General features: G+C 40.6%; 1 protein-coding gene across 2 annotated transcripts; it reads right to left on the bottom strand.

The window, feature by feature from the left end:
- Positions 1-2325: 2325 nt before the first annotated feature.
- On the bottom strand, positions 2326-26185 carry si:ch211-210p4.6 (malignant fibrous histiocytoma-amplified sequence 1 homolog). Of its 2 annotated transcripts, none has more exons than XM_010902842.5 (10): positions 25956-26185; positions 13360-14245; positions 10514-10811; positions 10228-10414; positions 9762-9943; positions 6587-7083; positions 6313-6473; positions 4345-4519; positions 3047-3114; positions 2326-2950 (listed from the first exon to the last, which is right to left on the bottom strand). In XM_010902842.5, exons 1-10 carry the CDS (start codon positions 25969-25971, stop codon positions 2919-2921), a joined length of 2502 nt encoding a protein of 833 aa, XP_010901144.1. In that variant the 5' UTR covers positions 25972-26185; the 3' UTR covers positions 2326-2918. The 2 variants fall into 2 exon arrangements, with proteins under 2 accessions (XP_010901144.1, XP_019899679.1); XM_020044120.3 differs by lacking the exon at positions 25956-26185 and adding an exon at positions 15175-15424.
- Between the last annotated feature and the right edge of the window lie 849 nt (positions 26186-27034).

Below are 27034 nucleotides of genomic sequence, written 5' to 3'. Positions count from 1 at the left end.
CTTCGCTGGCTACAACCTTCTGTAGCTATGGGAAGCCTAAAATGAAACTGTTTACTTTAGTGATGGCCAAACGAGGCTTCATTAACGTTATTTTAGCAGCAGGATATTATGCTGGCAGCATTCAGATTTTCATTATCACAATAAAAGCCATCATTGACATTTAGAAGGCCATATAGTTAACAATATATATATATATATATATAACAATATGTAAAAAAAAAAAAGAACAGACAAGAACAACATTGGAACGGGCATTAAACATAAAATGACAGACTAGATTAACTATATTGCCTTATATAATTTAATGATGGCTTTTATTTTGAAGTACTCACCTTTGTCGCCAGTGGTTTAGACATTAATGGCTGTGTATTGAGTTATTTTGAGGGTACAGCAAATTTACACAGTTATACAAGCTGTATACTCACTACTTTACATTGTAGCTAAGTGTAATTTCTTCAGTGTTGTCACATGAACAGATATACTCAAGTATTTACAGAAATGTGAGGGGTGTACTAAGTTTTATGAGATACTGTATATATGATTATGCAGTATAGATGCCTAATTAATGCTCTTGTAGGTGGGAGAGTTATGTGTGTATCTTCTTTAATAAACCAAACAGCATTCATGAATAGTAAATTTATATTTTACTGAATGTGAATGGCCCTACAGAGACTTAGTTTTGGCTGTGGAACACTGCACCATATTCTGCCACTGAACAGCTCCAGCTGCAGAAAAATACTGAGTCAGCTTTTCCCTCACTTACAGTGCCCCTCTCCCAGCGTTATTTGCACCTGCACGAGCCATATCTGTCATCCTGCAGTTCGGAGGGTCCAGTTCTGTCTGTGCTCCTAAGAGTTCTTGGTGTAGGTGTGAAGGAGGTGGCCTTCACCCAAGCATCCACATTATCTGGCTTCAACGCAAGCACCCGCCTGTATATCCTCCACCTGAAAGCAAGCATGCCAAATGCCCACTCCACCACTATCCTGGCTTAGTTGAAGATGCAGTGTGGTCTTGGTAACTGCTGTCCAGGGTAAGGCCTCATCATGTATGGCTTCAGGGGTAAGGCCTCATCCGCCACCAACACATGGGGAACTGGGCCGGGATCTTCTGCTCCGGGAAGTGGTGTGTCCTCTGATAGTCCCAGGGTGCCTTTTAGGAGAGCCTATCCAAAGGCAGAGTTGCCCAGGGGTCCGCCGTCACTTGCCTTGCCATACAAACCTACATCAACCAGCCAGAAACAGTAGGTAGCACGCTCCACAGCAAGGAGAACAATGGATAAGGGACCCTTGTAATTTTGGTACATGCACCATAGCAGGGTGGTGCCTGGATGACAACATGCTTGCCGTTAATGGCCTTGATACAGTTTGGGAAGTCCCACCTATCCGCAAACTCTACAGGAATCACCTTACAGTCACCTTCTTTTGGAACAGGCATATGCTCCTTCATTAGACCTGTCCAGATGGCTTTAGTCACAGATGATACAATTATTGACACTGCTGTGGCCCACACGGTAACTGAACGAGATTGTTTTGTATGAGTCCCTGTGGCAAGGAACCTTTCACAAGGAAATTAATAGATTTGAAATCTTTGGTCCATGAGATTTTTCCGTTTGAGATTTTCAATAAAATGGCACAAATTTCCTTTATTTATTAATTTTTGTTTATGCTTTCACATGTTTTGATCTGGTTGTTCATTGGATGAATGCTTTATTTTTGGACACAACCAAATCGTTAATCTGTTCATTTGGTATCTAAATATTCTGTTGCTGTGCTTGCTGTCAACATTAAAACCTTGTGTAATGTGTTTGCTAGTCATCTACTGTACAGCTAACAAAGTTAGGAGCCAACATCTGTACAGGTAGCCAGAAAAAAAAAAATTTGTTTAAGCTGTTTTTTCTAGTGATATTAATTTAAATTCTAACAAGCTACAAAGCATGTTTTTACCTCGGATACAAAAAGTACATTATGCGTGTGTTCAGTGCTTTATATTTTGAACATAATTAGATATCCCTTATATTATCCTGAATACATACAACTGTCTTTTAATAGAAGTTGCAAATGCAGAGTAAATTTTGACAAACACGTTTTGGATGCAGGACTAATGCAAAAAACTAAAACAAAGCAATACTAATGTCGGAAAACCTCAAACCACATCTACAAACTTACATGAACAGCGACTCTGTTGGTTGTAGCCAATGTGAATGGTGAATGCATAAACCAGCTGTGAGTTTAAAATAAAAAAATCAATCACTCTGTGATGTCGTGCCTAAGAACAGCTCTTAGCTGTATATACCACAGCCCCTCATGCCTTATTGCTTACATATACCATGGCTATCAGCCAATCTACATTCAGGACCGTATACCACAGGTATGACATCCCATGACTTTTTACTGCTCTAAATGTGTTAGTAACAGGTTTATAAAACCAAAAAGGCATCTTGGGGGTTTGTGGTATATTGCCAAAATAACACAGCTAAGAGCTGTGTCCAGGCCATATACCACACCTCCAAGTGCCTTATTGCTTTCATATAAACCGGGTGGTTGTAATCCTGAATGCTGATAACCGTGGCATAATTAACACTTTCAGTACATTTGTATGTTTTTTTCAAACTGTATGGGAATAAGGAAATACTCAGAAATATTGTGATAATAAAATGCAGATTCTACAAATATACATTTGGACAACAGCATCAACAGCAAACATTTATCATGGAATGAAGTGTTCTGAAATGGCGGTATACATGTCTATGGCGCCTTTAGTTGTCTCACATTTTAAATTAAGTTTGAGACCTTAAACTTACACATTGTCAGGTGCCAAGCAGCACAAATGTTCTTTAGGCATTCATGGCTTAATTTGCAGACCTCACTGAAAGAGAAGATCTCTCCCTCTGATGAAGCTTTTCTTTTTGTAGGGGTTCATCAATTTCCTTTGGATCTGCTGACAACAGGATCTAAAGACCACAAAGTATTTAATTGGCAAGTCTGCATTGTAAACGGCCTGTATTACCGCAACAATTACATACTTTATCATTAAAAACATACTGTACCTTTTGGAAAAAGTAGCTCAGTTCGCCGTGTGTGTCCGTTTCGGCAGAGCTGTTTTTCCTCCTGCACACTGTTGATACAACACAAAGAATTGCATTACTTCTATATTTTACTTTTACCCTGTTTTCTCTCCATTTTCATGATTAAGGGTATATTTTGTTTTTTAAACATGTTAGACCTAATTTTACACTTTTACTGTGGCAGCATCATCAATAAAATTTCTATGATTTAATTGTCTGTCAGGGGATACTCCAGTGATCAGACTAACCCCAAAAACTGTTCTAAATATCTCTACGTAGAATTCTAAAGACAGAAAGGTTTTCCTGGGGCCTAATGTTACCATTATTTTCTACAAACATTATTACTTGTGCGTTTGAAGAAAAGCATTCTGCTGTGGTATGCTGGCAATGTTGTTCTACTCTCCTCTTGCTTATCTACACAAGCTGAGTAGCAACACATACTGAGACATAGACTAAACTGTGTAGCTCCAGAAAATGGTATTACCGGCAACCTTGTATTGGCCTTCGGAACCAAGCTCCATGGAATTTTGCAGGTGTGGCTATGTGAGAATTGCAGTGTGTGGATTTAGAAATAAGTTCTAACCCAGGAGATGATTGTTTAATTTATTGTGGGGATGTTTTGAATAATAAAATTTCAGTATTCGCTGCAGTATTTGGCTCGTTCTCACGACTACTCTGCCAAGTACATAAATCTCAGAAATGTAACTTTGACCATAGCAACTATATGGATGACTCTTCATCACTAAAACTTAGGTCTAACATGCTAAAAAACGAAATATCCCTTTAAGGCCTTATTTCATCAAAGTAACTCCCGGCTGACTCCGGACAGTATAAAAAAATTTGCATTTAAATTCTCATCACATCTATACTGGAATCCATGTACACCAGAAGGAACACACTCACCAGCCTTCTACCTTGATTGAACTCCTTCTAAACACTGAAAATCCCATTACTAATGCCAAAATCCCAGATGGTGCTAGCCAATTGCAATGCCCAATGCACGATCTCCTGGGCTAATCCAGAAATAGGATTCTAAACCATGGTTTTGTAACAATGCAGCCAACTGCAAGGCAGTGACCACTGTGACTGCTCGATTCAGGGGCGATATTATACTTCTAAGGGTTTTAATAGTGCATCAGTTGAGAAACTGTTTGATAATAAATTTTAATAATAATAAATTGATAATAGTAAATTAATAATTGCAAAAAAGTTAAAAGATATACTTGAATTACATTCCCTATGTATGACAAATACATTTATAATCAATAAATTAGGCTTACAGATCATATATGTCAGTGTTTGTGAGATCCTGCCAGTCTCTCCAGGCAAAGTAGGCTGTGCAGCTTTTCTCTTTACATGGTGTGTGGACGTGTTGCGATAGACCAGGCCACTGTCTTGACAGCTCCGCTAGCTTAGACATCACCGACATTACAAAATCCCAAGAACGACGGTACTCTGCAGGCCAAAGAGAAAGACTTGGTATACAAAATATTGCCAACTGCAATTTATTACATTACCTCAGGAGTGAAAGTGAAAAATATAATATTTATTTATCAAGTGGTCAGCTTATATTTGGAAAGATCAAGATTGTAACCAACACTTTTCTTACTATTAAGACATTGATTTAAATTTATAATACATTTTCATCCATATGCCTTGACAGATGAAATACAAACCCGATTCCAAAAAAGTTGGGACACTGTACAAATTGTGAGTAAAAAAGGAATGGAATAATTTACAAATCTCATGAACTTATATTTAATTCACAATAGAATATAGATAACATATCGAATGTTGAAAGTGAGACATTTTGTAATGTCATGCCAAATATTGGCTCATTTTGGATTTCATGAGAGCTACACATTCCAAAAAAGTTGGGACAGGTAGCAAAAAGAGGCCGGAAAAGTTAAATGTACAGATAAGGAACAGCTGGAGGACCAATGTGCAACTTATTATGTCAATTGGCAACATGATTGGGTATAAAAAAGAGCCTCTCAGAGTGGCAAGATGGGCAGAGGATCACCAATTCCCCCAATGCTGCGGTGAAAAATAGTGGAACAATATCAGAAAGGAGTTTCTCAGAGAAAAATTGCAAAGAGTTTGAAGTTATCATCATCTACAGTGCATAATATCATCCAAAGATTCAGAGAATCTGGAACAATCTCTGTGCGTAAGGGTCAAGGCCGGAAAACCATACTGGATGCCCTTGATCTTCGGGCCCTCAGACGGCACTGCATCACATACAGGAATGATACTGTAATGGAAATCACAACATGGGCTCAGGAATACTTGTCGGTGAACACAATCCACCGTGCCATTCGCCGTTGCCGGCTAAAACTCTATAGGTCAAAAAAGAAGCCATATATAAACAGGATCCAGAAGAGCAGAAGTTTTCTCTGGGCCAAGGATAATTTAAAATGGACTGTGGCAAAGTGGAAAAGTGTTCTGTGGCCAGACTAATAAAAATTTGAAGTTAATTTTGGAAAGCTGGGACGCCATGTCATCCGGACTAAAGAGGACAAGGACAACCCAAGTTGTTATTAGCGCTCAGTTCAGAAGCCTGCATCTCTGATGGTATGGGGTTGCATGAGTGCGTGTGGCCTGGGCAGCCTACACATCTGGAAAGGCACCATCAATGCTGACAGTTATATCCAAGTTCTAGAACAACATGTGCTCCCATCCAGACGTCGTCTCTTTCAGGGAAGACCTTGCATGACAATGCCACACCACATACTGCATCAATTACAATGTCATGGCTGCATAGAAGAAGGATCCGGGTACTGAAATGGCCAGCCTGCAGTCCAGATCTTTCACCCATAGAAAAAATTTGGCGCATCATAAAGAGGAAGGTGCGACAAAGAAGACCTAAGACAGTTGAGCAACTAGAAGCCTGTATTAGACAAGAATGGGACAACATTCCTATTCATAAACTTTAGCAACTTGTCTCCTCAGTCCCCAGACGTTTGCAGTCTGTTATAAAAAGAAGAGGGGATGCCACACAGTGGTAAACATGGCCTTGTCCCAACTTTTTTGAAATGTGTTGATGCCATGAAATTTAAAATCAACGTATTTTTCCCTTAAAGTGATACATTTTCTCAGTTTACACATTTGATATGTCATCTATGTTGTATTCTGAATTAAATATTGAAATTTGAAACTTCCACATCATTGCATTCTGTTTTTATTCACAATTGTACAGTGTCCCAACGTTTTTGGAATCGGGTTTGTAGATGAATAGCATACTGTACCACTGTTCTCAGGTCGCCTGCAGCGGATCTGAATGTATTGATCTTCATCATTACATTCACTGATCTCTCTCATCAGCAGCAGTTTCTCTCCTGAACTGAGCAGGCAGTGGTCCTTTCCTATCCAGTGAGTCGGATACAGGGAGCATGTCTTGATGATGAGCCTGACATTTCAGAAATAACCACACTTAATTCTACAAGTGATATAAACCACACACAATGATGTATTTAGAGAAATATCGGGGCAGTTAAACACTTGACTGGATTCCAACACTACCTGTGGAAGAAGCCATGAGGGATTTCAGGTAGAAAGTAAACATGGACATTGATATCATCCATTCTGTCTTCTCCCCACATTTTCACCACCATTTTATTGTCCAGCAGGTAGCTGGGAAAGAGACATGCACCATCTGGATCAGTGCTGGCCGGGCTTGGGGTCTTCCACTGCTCGCATGGTTTGAACTCCGGGGCCTCTGGATTGAGGGAACTACCTAGCTTAGCTGGGAGACAGACCTCAAAGTGCTGCAGGAGGAGGAGTAGGGTTCCCTCTTCATTCTTGCTCCCGACCACCTCATTCACCAGGTCTTCATCGTCAAGCCCCAATCGCCTCAGTTCTTTGCGTGCGAGGATTCGTGTGGCCACGTTGTGCAGGGTACCCTTCTCCCTGAAGTCTTCTACCCATGTGCCCCTGTGGACCACCAGGCAACCTTCCTGCCGCAAATCATCTCTGTGAAAGGCCTCCAGCTGCTTGACCAGGTCGGGTCTCACGATGGTCTAGGTTGGAGGAGAGTAAAGGGGGGTTGGATATTTGAGAACATTGTTTATGCTGACTGGTTAACAACTGAATTCTCACTCACATTTGATGTGGTCCAAATATAGTTCCATATTGAAGGATACTTTAAAGGCCAAACTGCATGTCTAATTGAAAAAGTTCCAGGATGAAAGCATGTGACAAATACATGAGCATATAAATACAGTTAGGTCCAAAGATATTTGGACACTGACACAATTTTCATAATTTTGGCTCTGTACGCCACCACAATGGTTTTGAAATGCCATCCATGCATCCATCATCTTCTGCTTATCCGGGGCCGGGTCGCGGGAGCAGCAGTCTAAGCAGAGATGCCCAGACTTCCCTCTCCCCAGACACTTCCTCCAGCTCTTCCGGGGGGCGTTCTGGAGGCATCCGAAACAGATGCCCAAGCCACCTCAGCTGACCCCTCTCGATGTGGAGGAGCAGCGGCTCTACTCTGAGCTCCTCCCGGGTGACCGAGCTTCTCACCCTATCTCTAAGGGATCGCCTGCAGAGAAAGCTCATTTCGGCCGCCTGTGTCTGGGATCTTGTCCTTTCGGTCATGACCCAAACTCTCATGACCATAGGTGAGAGTAGGAACGTAGATTGACCGGTAAATCGAGAGCTTCGCCTTGCGGCTCAGCTCTTTCTTCACCACGACAGACCGATACATCGACCGCATTACTGCAGAAGCTGCACCGATCTGTCTGTCAATCTCCCGTTCCATCCTTCCCTCACTCGTGAACAAGACCCCTAGATACTTTAACTCCTCCACTTGAGGCAGGCACTCTCCACCAACCTGAAGTGGGCAAGCCACCCATTTCCGACTGAGGACCATGGCGTCGGATTTGGAGGTACTGATTCTCATCCCCACCGCTTCACACTCGGCTGCAAACCGTCCCAGTGCATGCTGAAGGTCCTAGTTTGAAGGGGCCAACACGACAACATCATCCGCAAAAAGCAGAGACGAAATCATGTAGTCCCCAAATCTGACACCCTCCGGCCCCTGGCTGCGCCTAGAAATTCTGTCCATAAAAATTACGAACCGGCGACAAAGGGCAGCCCTGCCGGAGTCCAACATGCACAAGTCTGACTTACTGCCGGCAATGCAGACCAAGCTCCTGCTTCGGTCGTACAGGGTTTTGAAATGAAACAACCAATATGCAATTGAAGGGCAGACTTTCAGCTTTAATTCAAGTGGTGAAACAAAAATATTGTATGAAACATTTAGGAATTGCAACCATTTTTAAACACAGTCCCCTTATTTCAGGGGCTCATATGTAATTGGACAAATTAACACAATCATAAATAAATCAATTTTTAATACTTTGTCGAGTATCCTTTCCAGGCAATGACTGCTTGAAGTCGGGAATGCATGGACATCACCAAACGCTGGGTTTCCTCTTTAGTGATGCTTTGCCTATACTGCAGCTGTCTTCAGTTGTTGTTTGTTCATGGGTCTTTCTGCCTTAAGTTTGGTCTTCAGCAAGTGAAATGCATGCTCGATCTTGTTGAGATCATGTGATTGACTCGGGCATTGCAGAATATCCCACTTCTTTGCCTTAAAAACCTCCTGAGTTGCACAGTGTTTTGGGTCATTGTTTTTCTGTTCATCCAATCAACTTCACTTCCGCTGCATCTGAGCAGACAATATATCCCTTACACAGAATTAATCCAGCAGCTTCTGTCTTCTGTCTCATCAATAAACACTAGTGACCCATTACAATTGGAAGCCATGCATGGCCATGCCATTATACTGCCTCCACCATGTTTTACAGAAGATGTGGTATGCTTCGGATCATGAGCCGTTCCAAGCCTTCTCCATACTTTTTTCTTCCCATCATTCTGGTACAGGTTGGTCTTAGTTTCATCTGTCCAAAGAATGATGTTCTAGAACTGGGCTGGCGTTTTTAGATGTTTTTTGGCAAAGTTTAATCTGTCTCTCTATTCTTGGGGCTTATGAATGGTTTGCACCTTGATGTAAACCCTCTGTATTTGCTCACTTGAAGTACTCTCTTCATGGTAGCCTTGGATAATGATATGCCTACCTCCTGGAGAGTGTTCTTCACATGGCTGGATGTAGTTAAGGGTTTTTCTTTACCATGGATACTACATCCATCCACCACAATTGTCTTCCGTGGACATCCAAGCCTTTTTGTATTGCAGAGCTCACCTGTGCATTATTTTTTTCTCCAAATGTACCAAACTGTTGATTTGGCACCTTCTAATGTTCCTGCTATCTCGTTGATGGATGTTTTTAGTTTTTTTGCAGCCTAAGGATGGCCTGTTTTACTTGCATTGGGAGCAGCTTCCAAATGTGAATGGCACACCTGGAATCAACTCCACACCTTTTACCTGCTTAATTGATGAAGAAATAACGAAGGAACTTGAGTCAACTGTCCAATTACTTTTGGTCCCTTGAAAAAGGGGGCTACATAATAAAGAGCTGTAATTCCTAAACCCTTCCTCTAATTTGGATGTGAATACCCTCACATTAAAGCTGAGAGACTGCACTTTTTTCAACTGTGACTTTAACATATTTTGGTAAACAACCAAAATAACAAAACTTGTGTCAGTGTCCATTTCCAAACCTAGCTCTTCTGGATCAGGTGTTGTTGATCACTGATTTAAAGTCTATACTGTCACCATCCAGTCTCACCTTGAAGATTGAGATGAGGAAAGATGGCTGAACAAACACCTTGTCCTTCAGAGCAGGGATTTCCTCATACCACACAATGATTCCGATACGATGGAGGTAGCGCAGGATAGACTGTACGTTCTCCTCTCCCAGCTCAAGGTACGGAATGAGGTCATTCAGAAGATAATGAAAAGAAACTATTCCTGGTATCAAAGAAAATAGACGTCTAATTTGTTTTCAGTTAAGAATACTAATTATAATGAGATGCCTCATTGTCCATATACAGTGTCCATATTAGGAAAGCCTGTTTTCATACAATGTACATTTACAATAACATTACAAATGTAATTATGAGGGTTGGGGTGATTTTTATTTAGATATGTAATTTTATTTAACCTTTTACTAAGTAAGTGAATTAAGAATACATACTTATTTCCAATAACGTCCTGGATTAATAATACATTTTTTATTTTAACCGTTAACTTACCGTGCTGAGGTATTTGGTTGTGTTTCAATAGATGTTGAATTGCTACCTCGACTTCTTTGTAACTTTTGGGCAGGGTCCTTTCAGCACATGGGAATGTATCCTTTGTTAATACCTGATTAACAATGTGTTCCTTGAGCTTGACAATTTCCTCATCCCTAGTGCAGTCAATAGCTATAAGATCCAAAACCTGCAAACACAATGGAAACCAATTAATATATGTGCAGAGCAAACGTTAGGCCCAGCCCAAGAGCAAACACATTGCACATTTCAAAGGATTAAATTATACCTGTAAATTGTATTCCATAAGCCGGTCAAGTTCACTCATTTGTTTGGAAAACAGAGACTGGTCGGTTTTGTCTTTCAGGTTATTCTTCTGTAGTTGTAAAACCATCTTCCTCTCCTCTAGCATGACCCGAACCTTTTCCTCAATGTGTTTCTTCTTGTCCCTCACTTCTTCTTGGTCTCTGCACTGGTCACAGTGAGTTCCCACCAGTAGGACCACCGAGGCAGGGACGCGAAGCTGGATGTTGTTGATCCAAAAGCACACCTTCTCTTTATAAGACTGGGGATCTTCCATTTTGTAGCTTAGATGTTACAAAGGTAAATGTTTACATATAATGTAAGGTACTGTCCAAGTCTATACAATGTATGCCATAAGTATTTGGACAGTAACACATTTGGCTGTTAAGGTGTACTCTGACATTTTGGATTTTAAACTATACAATGAGGGGTTAATGTAGACCGTCAGCTTTAATTTGAACATATTTCATCCATATCAAATTAACCATTTATTATCACAATGACCTCTATTTGTAATGGCATCCTTAAGAGCAAAATGGGCAGTCAAACTTTAATTGTAATTAAGTAAAATTATTGGGAATGTGAAATAAATTAAATATGATTCACAATTATTGACACCCCTAGAAAATCTTATGAGTAAAATTGCTGCCGTCTGGTAGACACTACCGGAGCGTCTGGGCACTCACTTCCAGACTCACAAATAGTTTCTTCGCTCAGGTGATAAGGCTCCTCAACCAGCAACACTGATCTATGATCATACTGATCACACATGAACATTCCAGATGCTCTGATGTCTTTTCATGTACAATCAACGTACATTAGAATATTATTTTGTATTTACCATTAATAGGCATAATACACTCCTATTGTATCTATAATATATAATACTTCCACCCATATTCCCCATCCTACTCTTTTTAAAATTGCTGCTACTTTACATTATGTATATTTTTGCTATACTTTCTATATCTATAATATTCAATACTCCTGCCCATATTGTTCATATTCCCCATCCTATTATTATTATAATTTTTTATTGCTGCTAGTTTACATTGTTATGTTTTGCTATATTTTTTCTTTATATATCTCTTAATTCTTACTACGTAGATGTCGTGTGCCATGTCACAAGAATTTCATTGTGCAAGATGACACTGTTATTACTTTGACTTGACTTGAAGTATATTTGCATTCATATTTTACGTTTTTAAGTTCACCTGAGCGATAAGGAACACTCTAGGATGCTGGCCTTCTAGGCAGAGATGCAAATAAAAAGTCATATCTCAGACTGGCCAATAAAAAGAAAAGATTAAGATGGGCAAAATAACACAGACACCAGACAAAGGAAGATTGGAAAAAAAGGCCAGCATCCTGGAGTTGCTGACGTTGAAACTGGTGTTTTGCAGGTACTATTTAATGAAGCTGCCAGTTGAGGACATGTGAGGCGTCTGTTTCTTAAACTAGACACTAATATATTTGTCCTCTTGCTCAGTTGTGCACCGGGGCCTCCAGCTCCTCTTTCCATTCTCATTAGAGGATCTTCAGTTTATTGTCAATTTCAAGAATAGAATAGGCTTCATTTATCAGAGCAAGAATAGACAGACGAGCTCCAGAAGAAAGTTCTTTGTTTATGTCCATTTTGAGCCTGTAATTGAACCCACAATTGCTGATGCTTCAGATACTCAAACAGTCTAAAGAAAGGTTTTATAGCTTCTTAAATCAGCAAAACTGTTTTCTGTTGTGCAAACATGAATGCGAAAGGGTTTTCTAATGACACATAACTTTTTAAAGTGATAAACTTGGATTAGGAAACACAATGGCTGAACAAACACCCTGATAATGGACCAGGACTGATGGTTGCTGATAATGGGCCTCTGCACACCTATGTAGATATTCCATTAAAAATAATTAGTTTCTGGCTACAGTAGTCAATAACAACATTAACAATGTCTTGACTTGAGCCGGAACGGTTTGGAACGGTGTACCCGGTACTTCTAACTTTGGACAAACAGTGTTTTCCGGTTCCTTTTTTAGGCAAAAGAGAAATTTGGGATAGGCTACTTTAATGGAAGTCTTATTAACACATAGATTTTGATGAACATAGTCTAATGTGCAATTTGTCAGTTCCTGCACTAATTTTATCCCAAGTTAAGCGCTGTCTACAGTGTATTTCTGATCAGTTTGATGTTATTTTAAAGGACAAGAAATGTGCTTTTCTTTTGAATCAAATAAATGTCTAAGTGACGGTAGTGTTTAACGGTAGTTTAAGTGATGAGTCATGACGTCCTGCTTCACTGGGGTCTAAATGTGAGGTGACACGCAGGCCAAATTCCCATAATCATCTATCACTATTGTAAAGACCAGAGAAGACAGTAAAGATGTGCGACAAAAGGTTGTTAAGCAGTGCCAGTAATATTTGTTTTTTGCTGTGGTATTTTTGAAGATGATTGCCAGAGCCTGACAACATAAAGACCAAATTTTTTTAAAACACAAGTCAATCTACCATTATAAGGATTTGCAACCAAGCACTAAATATTATGTCTTTAATTAAAGCTGAAAATGTTCACTTATCCTCATTTTGTAAGTTCAAATTGAATGTGCAGGAGTACACAGCTGAAACAACAAAACTTGTGTTGCTGTCTAAATACTTATGGACTTCACTCTGTACATATATCAATACTGCACTATCAATAAAACAGTGACCTCTGAAACTACGGGAGTGAGATCCTTTTCATGTAAAAATTTGAAGAATGTACAATAGTCTTATGTACAATCAGAAATGTGTTTCCCACTAATTAATGCATATATCACAGTGATCTCATTCAACTAACTTACCTAGCAAGATCGACAGCAAGGATGACGAGAGCTCTCGGGGTGATGAATACGTGATGTGTCAAGTAGTACTCCTCCTGCCCTGCAAAGTCCCAGAACAGGAGGCGGACCCCGGCCATATCAATCTCGCTGATCTCGATCCCCTCGGTTCTCTCATCTTTGTCTACCCTCACAGGCCGTCCATGCTGCAGGCTGCGACACAGCGTAGACTTCCCAGCCATAGACGATCCCAGAAACATAGTCTTGACTGTAGAGGCTGTACTGTGCATGTCAGAGGATTCCTCCTCCATCATGGCAAAGTAGCTCTGGATGTCCCTCACCCCTCCATCACACACCTCCTCAGGTGGGGTCCTCAGCGGGTTTCCTGTGGCCTTAAACAAGGTCAGCACTGAATTTCCCTTTTGAAACAACTGGGCTGGAAGTTCAGTCAGGCCATTCCGTTCTACTAACAGCTCCTTGAGTTTAGGGAGCCCCACCAGTGCCTGGAGGTCTTGTAGGCAGTTATTGGACAGGTTGACGTAGCTGAGGTTGTGGCATTGACTCAGATCTGCTGGGAGTTTGGCCAGGCGGTTGGTGCTAAGCTTGAGGAACTGCAAGTTCCCCAGCTGACAGAAGACATCTTCAGGGATTACCTTTATGTTGTTTTGGTTCAAGTAGAGGCGCTCCAGTTGTCTCAAAGATTTGATCTCCAAGGGAAAGTCCACCAGCTCATTTCTGGAGAGATTAAGCTCTCTCAAGTGGACCATGCTGGAGATCTCAGAGAGCTTTCTTAATTTGTTTTTCTGCAGGTCCAACCTCCTGGCCTCCACAGCCTTCTCTGTGAAATTCGGAGGAAGTGACTTCAGCTTCCTACCAGACAGGTCCCAATCTTTCTTACTCTGCTCAGGACCTAAAATGAAATACTGTGTTAGGAAGAACCCGCCAGAATGGCCATTCATTATTAAAACAAAACTTTCAGGAAAGACAATTACATGTTGTTATTGAAGATTACACTTTTTGAATCTATAATTGATGGCAATGAATATCGTTTTTTTAAAAGCCTATAACAGTAGGAAAACCTCTATGAAGTATCTGTGAAGACTATTTTCATCCACCCAGCATCGCAGGAATTACGTAAATATGTAACTAACTCATAAAACGTTAAGTATGAACATATCATCAGTGCTTTTAAGTTACAAACTAAAAAAAATTGAAAACAATTTATAAAAATAATGACTTTCAAACAAAACACTGACCTTCAAACAAAAAACTAACTCACTCACTCTAGGAAACAAGGCGACTGGTTGGTCTGTCAGTTACTAGGTATGCAGTTGTTATGTCGTGCAATGGGCATCTGGATTTCAATTCCTGATACAACCAAGTGCCCTCAAGACGGATTGTCAGCCACCCTCTTGACTGTCATGCTGACTAGATGCTTGCGTCACAATCACTACTCACCCCTTGACTGGTCAACAGCGCGCGATATGAGCTGCAAGGTTGTTTTGTGCTTGTGCCAGATTACGAAACAACTGGAGGATGTCAAGTTTATAATGCAATTATTTTACAATCTCAAATGTTTTGGTGGTGGCCCGATTGGGATAGTGACTTGCTAGTTTGATTAGTCCCGACTTTACTTTTTACTGGCCCAAGACCATCGTTATCAAAACATAGCTACAATTGCAAACTTTGGTTAGCAAATGTTTGATATGCCATATTTTATCTAGATTTTGTATTAATGCTTTGTAGCACAGACTTCAGACCCCAAAATGTATTGTGTTATTTCACAAAATCAAATTAATTGAATTAAGTGTAAAAATGGCTGGCTAGTATAGCCCTCACCCATCTGAGCGGTTGGCTGAGAATGCCCTCACCCGCTATTCACTGAAGCTGTTGAATGGTTTCTGATCCCCTACAGGGTGTCTGGTAAGAACGAGACGGATGGTTCATGGTTTAAGGGTTTTATTCCTCCTCTTCTTGACCACCTCACATTAAGCACACTTAAACTCTTCTTACTTCACCGTAACTGAAAGGTTTGTTTGTAATGTTGAATTACTTGTGGTTCTATAAAGTATAAACCATATCAGTACAATTGGAAATGCTATACAGTGTATAGACATGCAAGAGGCTACCCATATATATAGAATCCAAAAAGGGTTAATTGCATATAAACATCTCAAAGGCAAATATTCAATTTACACATGCATTTATACATAACTAAACTAAGCATTACTAAATGTATGTCACACATTAATTATATCAAATTCAACAAGCAATAATGCAATAAAAGCTAATCCTCCTGCTTTCGTTATCAACTTTTCTTAGAAAGGCTCATTTTCAGACATCGCTAGCCAACAAATGATAACTTACGTGCGTGGATTGTGGTGCTGGTCCATAGCTCTGTATCATAGCAATGCAAATAGCTTGTTTCAACTTAAAAGTATTTTAAACAGACAGTATGATACTACTGTACTTATTACTGGGAGTGCCACTGGACTTTTAATTTGAAATAAATAAATACGCTCAAGTAACGTAATCTGCAGAGCTCGTCAAGTTTTTTTTTATTACTGGTTAGTTTTTCGACATATTTCTTTTTATTATTATTATTATTATTTGGAAAGCTACTCCTCCAACACTGTAAGATAGAAACTTAGTTCAAACTTTAAAACGTGTAGACTGGTCCAGATTAAATTGCTTGCATACAACCTTTTGATATATTTTATACTTCCAAAAATATTTAACTTTTATTAAACTTTTAAAACTTCATTGACTTGAATGTGATTTCTTCGGAATTCTGAAGTTTCCGTTGTTTACACTACAACATTCGAATTACTTTTTCAACAGTCACAGATATCGCAAACAACCTACTTTAACACCTTTCCGAACTACTTAGAGACAAATTTGAAAGATGTCGTGCGTCCTCAAATTCTCAGCTATTGTGATGTGAAAAAATCAGAATAAAAGTGATTTAAGAAATGATTTTAACAAAACATTTAAAAAATATCTGCAATTTGGACCACTCTGCAAATGAGAGACAAAAGGTTAGTGTTTCATATCTTTGTCTACTTTGAATCAGAAATAATTTGAATCAGAAATAATTACGAAAATATCTCTTACCAGATTTGAGATATTGCAACCACAGTAACGCGTTTGTAGGAATATTTCACAATCAGCTGCCGTTTAACCCACTGTCCCAACAAGATAGACAAAAAGTTTGTCTCTCATCTCATCTTCATCCGCTTATCCGGTATCGGGTCGCTGGGGCAGCAGCTCCAGCAGGGGACCCCAAACCTCCCTTTCCCGAGCCACATTTGCCAGCTCTGACTGGGGGATCCTGAGGCGTTCCCAGGCCAGTGTCGAAATATAATCTCTCCACCTAGTCCTCCCAGCTGGACGTGCCTGGAACACCTCCCTAGGGAGACGTCCTGGGGGCACCCTTACCAGATGCCCGAACCACCTCAACTGGCTCCTTTCAACGCAAAGGAGCAGCGGCTCTACTCCCGAGTTCCTCACGGATGGCTGAGCTTCTCACCCTATCCCTAAGGGAGAAGCCTGCCACCCTTCTGAGAAAACCCATTTCAGCCGCTTGTACTCGCGATCTTGTTCTTTCGGTCATGACCAAAAAGTTTGTGTTTCATATATTCCGCTACTTTTCAGCTGTTTAAATCCGAAAGAATTACGCAAATATCTCTTACCGAACTTGAGATACTACAACTGGAGTAACCATAGTAGTATCCACATTTTCAAAAACAGTTTCTTTGGAAGGTACTTTCAGAATCAGACGCACCAACATGAAGGAACTAAAAAAGTTGATATACTTCTGAGCTATTAAAATCAGAAACATTTTGGAAAATATCTGTTACTAAACTCGAGCTACTTCAACTAGAGTAGGCATGACAACAGGATTTTTTCCTACTTTTCAAAAACAGCTCTTTTTAAGAAGGGGGACCGGAGGGTGTGTTCCAACTATAGGGGGATCACACTTCTCAGCCTCCCCGGGAAAGTCTATGCCAGGGTTCTGGAGAGGAGAATACGGCCGATAGTAGAACCTCAGATTCAGGAGGAACAGTGTGGTTTTCGTCCGGGCCGTGGAACACTGGACCAGCTCTATACCCTCTACGGGGTGTTGGAGGGTTCATGGGAGTTTGCCCAACCAATCCACATGTGTTTTGTGGATTTGGAGAAGGCATTCGACTGTGTCCCTCGCGGCATCTTGTGGAGGGTGCTTCGGGAATATGGGGTCCTGGGTCCTTTGCTAAGGGCTGTCAGGTCCCTGTACGACCGAAGCAGGAGCTTGGTCCGCATTGCCGGCAGTAAGTCAGACTTGTTCCCAGTGCATGTTGGACTCCGGCAGGGCTGCCCTTTGTCGCCGGTTCTGTTCGTAATTTTTATGGACAGAATTTCTAGGCGCAGCCAGGGGCCGGGGGGTGTCAGGTTTGGGGACCACACAATTTCATCTCTGCTCTTTGAAGATTATGTTGTCGTGTTGGCCCCTTCTAACCAGGACCTTCAGCATGCACTGGGACGGTTTGCAGCCGAGTGTGAAGCGGTGGGGATGAGAATCAGCACCTCCAAATCCGAGGCCATGGTCCTCAGTCGGAAAAGGGTGGCTTGCCCACTTCAGGTTGGTGGAGAGTGCCTGCCTCAAGTGGAGGAGTTTAAGTATCTAGGGGTCTTGTTCACGAGTGAGGGAAGGATGGAACGGGAGATTGACAGACGGATCGGTGCAGCTTCTGCAGTAATGCAGTCGATGTATCGGTCTGTCGTGGTGAAGAAAGAGCTGAGCCGCAAGGCGAAGCTCTCGATTTACCAGTCAATCTACGTTCCTACTCTCACCTATGGTCATGAGCTTTGGGTCATGACCGAAAGGACAAGATCCCGGATACAGGCGGCCGAAATGAGCTTTCTCCGCAGGGTGGCTGGGCGATCCCTTAGAGATAGGGTGAGAAGCTCGGTCACCCGGGAGGAGCTCAGAGTAGAGCCGCTGCTCCTCCACATCGAGAGGGGTCAGCTGAGGTGGCTTGGGCATCTGTTTCGGATGCCTCCGGAACGCCTTCCTGGGAAGGTGTTCCGGTCCCGTCCCACCGGGAAGAGACCCCGGGGAAGACCTAGGACACGCTGGAGGGACTATGTCTCCCGGCTGGCCTGGGAACGCCTCGGTGTCCCCCCGGAAGAGCTAGAGGAAGTGTCTGGGGAGAGGGAGGTCTGGGCATCCCTGCTTAGACTGCTGCCCCCGCGACCCGGCCCCGGATAAGCGGAAGAAGATGGATGGATGGAGCTCCAATGTAAAATACTCTCTGAATGAGACACACCAATATGGAGGAGCTTAAACATTGATATACTTCTCGGCTATTAAAATCTAAAATAATTTTCAAAATATCTCTTACAAAACTGGAGATATTGCAACTAAAGTAACCGTAGCAACTAGATTTTTAGCAATACTTCCCAAAAATCTGCTGTTTAACCCCCTTTCCCAGCCAGCTAGACAGTATTTCATATATTCCTCCACTTCTCAGCTATTTAAATCTGAAAAAAAAAAATATATATACCTCTAACCAAAGTTAAGATATTGCGACTGAAGTAACCTTACGAACAGGATTTTTTGCTACTTGTACACAAACATGGATATTGACTGTACATACTGTATAATCGTATGATTGTTTCAAGTTTGCTGTATCTGTGTACCAGCTAAAAATTACTTTCAAAGCGTTAAAGCAAGCCCCAGTAACTTTACTTGTAAAGTTTGAATCTAGTTTTGTATTATTTTTTACGTTTTGGATCTATCACGGCCCGGATAGTATGACTCAATAGGCCGGATCCGGCCCAGGGGCCTTATCGTGCACTGGTCTGCTTTGATTGCATGATGCAATACTTGCCTAGAGGAGAGAATCTATCCGGTTACTTTGCCTTCTTATTTTGCTCCCGCCCCTTTTTGGGGGTAAGCAGCCCATTTAATTAATACAAAATCCAACGTCTTTGCCAATTCATTCATACAAAATAAGTTTGTATGAATGAGCACAAACACTATGGCCAGTCAGGCAAACAATTAGAAAATAGGAGTATATCAAGAAATTGGGGTTGTGTGTCCATTCGGTCTGCCTCCATCAAAGTGGACAAACCAGTGGCCGGAGGTATCATATCCTGATATATACAGGCTTACTGAATCTCCATATCTATGACATCTGTCACTTTATTTTGCTGTTTTTGTAGTCTCTCCAATGTAACGTTACTATAAACTAATTAAATCGCTAACATGTTTAGCAAACTAACTAGCACCCTGGAACTATAAGGCAGTTCACATACACATGCATGAATGTACTGATTATCGATGCATCACACCAAATAATTCATGTAAGTGCAGTGCACCAACCCAACATTAATTTTCATCCTCTCATACAAGGCTTTACACAGCTAGTAAAATGAGGAATTACAAATCCCTGAAGTTTTTTGCAATTGGGTTAGTATATGTTGTCCAGCATTACAAACCCTCAACAAATAGCACAGTGTTCAGGACCCAGGTGAAGTGAAAGTGAAGTGTTTGCCATAAACGTGTTGACTGGACGGGTCCCATAGTTGACCATTTTCACCCTCTCTGCAGATGGCCTGAGGCCACAGTTCTCTTCTTTTGCTGTCCTTCGCTTTTTTGGAAAGTAAAGAAAAGCATAAACTAGTTTTTTTCCCCCCACATATTCAACATGCAAAACACAATGCAGCAGATTTTAGACATGGTACCAGTAATATTTCCAATTTTGCGCCATTGTCTTTTACAGCGCTAGCTATAATGGTAATGCACGCATGCTCTACTTTCACTAAAAAGGCATTAGCTAATACCTTGAAAATATTACTTTACAAATTATATAACAGAATCAATTACGAAGTATTAAACACATTGCTAGAGTAACAGGTAGGCTAAGCGCTATACAATGTAAAGTTGTTGCTAACATTCCTGCAACAATTACCATAAACACCACATAACCCGCTGCCAAACACTTTAGATCAACTCGCCCTGGTTTAGATGCACGCACAGCATTAAAAAAAAAACTACACAGAACAAAATTATAAATGCAACACTCTTGTTTTTGCCCCCATTTATCATGAGCTGAACTCAAAGATCTAAGACTTTCTCTATGTACACAAAAGGCCTATTTCTCTCAAATATTGTTCACAAATCTAAATCTGTGTTATTAAGCTTTTTTTTTTTTTCCAAGATAATCTATCCACCTCACAGGTGTGGCATATCAAGATGCTGATTAGACAGCATGATTATTACACAGGTGTGCTTTAGGCTGGCCACAATAAAAGGCCACTCTAAAATGTACAGTTCCATCACACAGCACAATGCCACAGATGTCGCAAGTTTTGAGGGAGCGTGCAATTAGCATGCTGACTGCAGGAATGTCCACCAGAGCTGTTGCCGGTGAATTGAATGTTAATTTCTCTACCATAAGCCGTCTCCAAAGGCATTTCAGAGAATTTGGCAGTACATCCAACCAGCCTCACAACCGCAGACCAAGTGTAACCACACCAGCCCAGGGCCTTCACATCCAGCATCTTCACCTCCAAGATCGTCTGAGACCAGCCACCCGGACAGCTGCTGCAACAATCGGTTTGCATAACCAAAGAATTTCTGCACAAAGTCATCATAACTGACTTGGGTGGGCAAATGCTCACATTCGATGGCATCTGACACTTTGGAGAGGTGTTCTCTTTACGGATGAATCCCGGTTTTCACAGTACAGGGCAGATGGCATACAGTGTGTATGGCATTGTGTGCTTGAGTGGTTTACTGATGTTAACGTTGTGGATCGAGTGGCCCATGGTGGCTGTGGGGTTATGGTATGGGTAGGCGTGTGTCTTTCACAGGTGCATTTTACCGTGACGAGATCCTGAGGTCCATTGTTGTGCCATTCATCCACAACCATCACCTCACATTGCAGCATGATAATGCACGGCCCCATGTTGCAAGGATCTGTACACAATTCCTGGAAGCTGAAAACATCCCAGTTCTTGCATGGCCAGCATACTCACCGGACATGTCACCCATTGAGCATGTTTGGGATGCTCTGGATCGGCGTATATGACAGTGTGTTCCAGGTCCTGCCAATATCCAGCAACTTCGCACAGCCATTGAAGAGGAGTGGACCAATATTCCAGAGGCCACAATCAACAACCTGTGCAAAGGAGATGTGTTGCACTCCGTGAGGCAAAAGGTGGTCACACCAGATGCGGACTGGATTTCGGACCCCCCCGGACCCCCCCAATACAGTGAAACTGCACATTTTAGAGTGGCCTTTTATTGTGGCCAGCCTAAGGCACACCTGTGGAATAATCATGCTTGATATGCCACACCTCTGAGGTGAATGGATTATCTCGGCAAAGGAGAAGTGCTCACTAACACAGATTTAGACAGATTTGTGAACAATATAATTGGCCTTTTGTGTTCATTGAGAAAGTCTTAGATCTTTGAGTTCAGCTCATGTTAAAAGTGTTGCATTTATAATTTTGTTCAATGTATATTCCACACACTTAAGGTTGGTAACTTGCAGCTTCTCACGTAACTGTTCCCAGATGGGCATACAGCAGGGTATTCAAATCTGGCCTTCGAAGCCAGTTCCACACCATTTTTTCATTACAACCCTCTAATCAGGGACCTATTCAGACTTAAGACACCAGGTGGGTCCAATTATTAATGAGGTAGAACAGAAAACCACCAGGCCCCGGCCCTTGTAGTGTAAGATTTGAATACCCCTGGCATACAGGGTGAGTGACGGTGCGTGCACTTCCCGCCGTTCGGTTGGTGAACCGTGGTTGTTATGGCAACAGTGCCACTCAACTAACAGTGATGTAACGTTGCTGGGACTGGCGGAAAGTTCGGTAGAGGGGAGGTAAAACAGGGCAGCCTTTTTAACATTAAAAAGTTTTGCCACACACCACATACAAATGTATTATGTCAAAGTGAAAACATTTTAAATTAATTCATTGATTAATAAAAAGTATAAATCTGAAAATAATGTATTGCATGAGATTTCACCCCTTTTAATCAGATTTAGAATAGATACCTTTGGCTGCAATTATAGCCAAGAGTCTATTTAGATTAGTCTCTAACAGCTTTGCACATGTGGCAGTTTTTGCAAAATTGCTCTCTGTCCAATTGGATGGGAAGCTTTTGTGAACCACAATTGTAAAAGTTTTTTACATTCTCATTTCGATTGAGATCTGGCCTTTGAGATCAAATGTGGTCCAAGGAAGGAAAAGCAGTGAACTGACAACAGGGCCATGAGCGGCCAAGGCTCACTGTTCCACGTGGGGAGCGAAGGCTGGCCCCTATGGTCTGATCCAACAGATGAGCTACTGTAGCTCAAGTTGCTAAAAAAGTTAATGCTGGTACTGATAGAAAGGTATCAGAACACACAGTTCATTGTAATTTGTTCCGTATGGGGCTGCGGAGCAATGGAAGAAGATGTTCTGGTCTAATGAATATTATAGAAATGTACTGAACTGATGTATTAATTAATTATACCATTGTACACTCACCTAAAGGATTATTAGGAACACCATACTAATACTGTGTTTGACCCCCTTTCGCCTTCAGAACTGCCTTAATTCTACGTGGCATTGATTCAACAAGGTGCTGAAAGTGTTCTTTAGAAATGTTGGCCCATATTGATAGGATAGCATCTTGCAGTTGATGGAGATTTGTGGGATGCACATCCAGGGCACGAAGCTCCCGTTCCACCACATCCCAAAGATGCTCTATTGGGTTGAGATCTGGTGACTGTGGGGGCCATTTCAGTACAGTGAACTCATTGTCAAGTTCAAGAAACCAATTTGAAATGATTCGAGCTTTGTGACATGGTGCATTTTCCTGCTGGAAGTAGCCATCAGAGGATGGGTACATGGTGGTCATAAAGGGATGGACATGGTCAGAAACAATGCTCAGGTAGGCTGTGGCATTTAAACAATGCCCAATTGGCACTAAGGGGCCTAAAGTGTGCCAAGAAAACATCCCCCACACCATAACACTACCACCACCAGCCTGCACAGTGGTAACAAGGCATGATGGATCCATGTTCTAATTCTGTTTATGCCAAATTCTGACTCTACCATCTGAATGTCTCAACAGAAATCAAGACTCATCAGACCAGGCAACATTCTTCCAGTCTTCAACTGTCCAATTTTGGTGAGCTCATGCAAATTGTAGCCTCTTTTTCCTATTTGTAGTGGAGATGAGTGGTACCCAGTGGGGTCTTCTGCTGTTGTAGCCCATCCGCTTCAAGGTTGTGCGTGTTGTGGCTTCACAAATTCTTTGCTGCATACCTGGGTTGTAATGAGTGGTTATTTCAGTCAAAGTTGCTCTTCTATCAGCTTGAATCAGTCGGCCCATTCTCCTCTGACCTCTAGCATCAACAAGGCATTTTTCCCACAGGACTGCCGCATACTGGATGTTTTTCCCTTTTCACACATTCTTTGTAAACCCTAGAAATGGTTGTGCATGAAAATCCCAGTAACTGAGCAGATTGTGAAATACTCAGACCGGCCCGTCTGGCACCAACAACCATGCCACGCTCAAAATTGCTTAAATCACCTTTCTTTCCCATTCTGACATTCAGTTTGGAGTTCAGGAGATTGTCTTGACCAGGACCACACCCCTAAATGCATTGAAGCAACTGCCATGTGATCGGTTGATTAGATAATTGCATTAATGAGAAATTGAACAGGTGTTCCTAATAATCCTTTAGGTGAGTGTATTAGAGAGTAGAAAATCACTAGCTACCTCTGTGTGTCATATTCGGCAGAACAGAAACAACTGCAGCTATACTTGTGAAAACAAAGGAGGCAACATGAAATTTCACTTAATTTCATATTAAGTGAAATAGGACACAAATAACCTGTGCGTTTCATGAATTCTTGCGGCACCAATGCCTGGAGGCTTTTTGAGCCTCATGAGCGTGTTGTAGGGTAACTGGGATGCTTCCAGAGAATTATATATGTTCTTCATTATTAAAGATGTGTAACCTGTTAAATAAAATTTTTTAATTAGGCTAGACATTTTTAAAAAGTTTGGTATGTTCAAAAGCAAATGTTTTTGGCTCAAATAACTATTTTTCTTGGTATTCGATTAAATTACACAGCTGAAGGACAGAGAGCTGCAATAGGTTGTTAGTATTGTGCTCCAGAACTGCTCAGTCTCCTCAATAATGATTATTGCACAGTTTGAATTGAAATTAAACTATGAAAAAGGCGTTTGTACTGAGATTAAGGCTCATTTTCACAACATAGCTAATGCTACATTTACCCACTGTAAAAGTAAACACCCACTGAAACTAGATAATGACTCCTGATGCTAATGTTATAGCATCAGGAGTCCGGATTGCTTATCATTACACTGATTAATATCATTTTAAATGTAATAAAAGTGAGGTGGACATATTAATGTTCTATATGTAACTTACCTGAACTTTCTACAAAGTAGGAGTAGATGTCTGTACAACATTTCTCTTGCTATTGTGTGGGTTGATAATTCTAGGTACTGTGGCAGGAGGGAGACTGAAGTCTCAATGATGTACCAATAAATCACAATTTATTTAAAAATAAAAACATAACACTCGGCTGGTGGCTTTGCACCATAATGACCAACATGTCCTTTTAACTGCTACACCAAAAATATCAAGGAGAAATAAGTCATTCTAATACAAATGTTAAAAAGGGTCACATTTTATGTTATCCTACGGCATCCTCCACTTTTTCCCCCACAAAACAGTGCTGGTTTGGTGTATTGCATTCAAACAAATCCTTTCCTCATTCCCACTCCTCCCACCTACATTAGTGTTTTTTATTTACTTTTTGTGTCGACACAATTTAAATGTCACAATCATTCCCTACACTATTCACTTCTTGTTTTTCTCACTTGAACAGAGATTTTGTGAAGGATGCAGAAATCTAACAGGGAACTTTGCTTGGCCCTGTTTGCTAGTTTGCTAGAAGAGAGGGAGGGTTCAGTTTTTCCATTTGACAACAGAAGCCGGTCTGGCATTTGTTTTTCATAAGAGAATCTGCAAATTCATTTGCGCTTTTGTATGCATCCCCCAAAAATATATTGTCATTCTACTATTAATGCAGATAGGTTATGGATATTTTCTGTTATTACAATACATAACTTATTTTTCCTGTATATTAGTTATACTTTAACAATGTCACATCTTTTCACCATCTCATAAATGAAGATTAGATGATACATTTTGAGCAAAATAGTGTTTTTGAAGACAAAAACGCATATGAATATGACTTACAAGGAGTCTGATATTAAGTTGTCATATCATCAACAAAAGGAAACAACAATGTCACATTTTGTCAAGTAAATCGGACATTAAATAACTGAGGTGAAAGGAGACTATAGTGCCATTCTTTACATTCATAGCCTTATCCAAGTCCATTTAATAATATTTGTCAGTAAAACAACTACTGCACTTAGCAATGACAGAAGAGAAACTCACAGAAAGAGCACTCTGCTTTCATAATGCCATGGAAAAAAACTAAATCTGTTCTTTCATCAATAAGTAACATAAACAGACATTTCATTCTTACATACTACTAGTTTGTATGAACGGATTAATGGTACTTACCATTAGGTTGAGACATGTTGGCAGATGGCCTTTGTGCTTTGTTGTTTCACTGACTTCCCTTACCAGCAATTCTGCAGACACGTTTGAAGCTGTTCTTACTTCCTTGTTGTCCATAATAGGCGGATACAAACATTCTCATTAAATGATACAGAAGCCTGTATGCCTTCCATTTCCATAAGACTATTTCTCCTAATTAAAATAGGTTTTATTAAATAAGTATATATATTCAGATGTATTAAAAAAGTCGGTATGAAAAGTTAATCTTAGAATGGCTTAGAACAGCAATTTTAAAATTCCACAAATACATTTGATAACTCAAATAATAAGAATGTTTACAGATTATTTAAAATGCTAAAACTCAGATTTTGTTATCTTGTGTCATGTTTCGCCTTTATTTAGTCTGTTTCATTTGAAACTTTCAGTTTCAGTTTTGGTCACATGATTGTTACTTTGTCAGGAAGATTGTACTACTAATAAAAAAATAATCCTATCCCTCCATTTCAAGAACATTATATTCCTATTCAAACAATTGTTGGGTTGTAAGGTAAGTAAACAATTTAAAGCAACATAAGCAGAAACATGCTCACTTTGGTGCAATTCCAAGTAATTATTCTACTCTACCCACAAGAATGTAATGCTGCCACCCTCTGGCCTTTTCAGGTAAACACAACACTTCATGATTACACAAGCAAGAGCAGTGAAATTCAATATATTTACAATCCAATGTCCATTGTTCATGTCACGGGCTTCTTTTGATGCTTTCTTTCTACTGAAAGAAAGCATCATTGTCGATATCCATTTGGAGTACTGAGCTTTGAGCATCTGCTTAACCCGAGTACTGATCCGATAATGACATTTCAATTTTGTAGATGTGATTTGATTGCCATACTTCTTGAACCTGACTGAATTGTATGTAATACAACTTTTTATTAACAACGTTTTCAATATTTTAGATTTGAACAGGATTTTCCACAATTTTAACAACATGAAATCTTATTAAAATATGTTCAAATACACTACAAGAACACTCAAAGGTAGAGTACGGCATTTGTGTAAATTCTATAGTATTGAAGAATGGG

This window comes from Esox lucius, chromosome 2 (genome assembly GCF_011004845.1).
Source record: "Esox lucius isolate fEsoLuc1 chromosome 2, fEsoLuc1.pri, whole genome shotgun sequence".
Taxonomy (NCBI): Eukaryota; Metazoa; Chordata; class Actinopteri; order Esociformes; family Esocidae; genus Esox; species Esox lucius.
This window is presented reverse-complemented; position numbering and strand designations above follow the sequence as displayed.

What these genes read in the sequence shown, in the direction of transcription:
- si:ch211-210p4.6 (XM_010902842.5), bottom strand. An exon ending in CCTCATGGCTTCTTCCACAG is followed by an intron (nt 6,474 to 6,586) that starts GTAGTGTTGGAA and finishes CTGAAATGTCAG; the next exon opens with GCTCATCATCAAGACATGCT. An exon ending in AACACTGACATATATGATCT is followed by an intron (nt 3,115 to 4,344) that starts GTAAGCCTAATT and finishes TTGTATCAACAG; the next exon opens with TGTGCAGGAGGAAAAACAGC.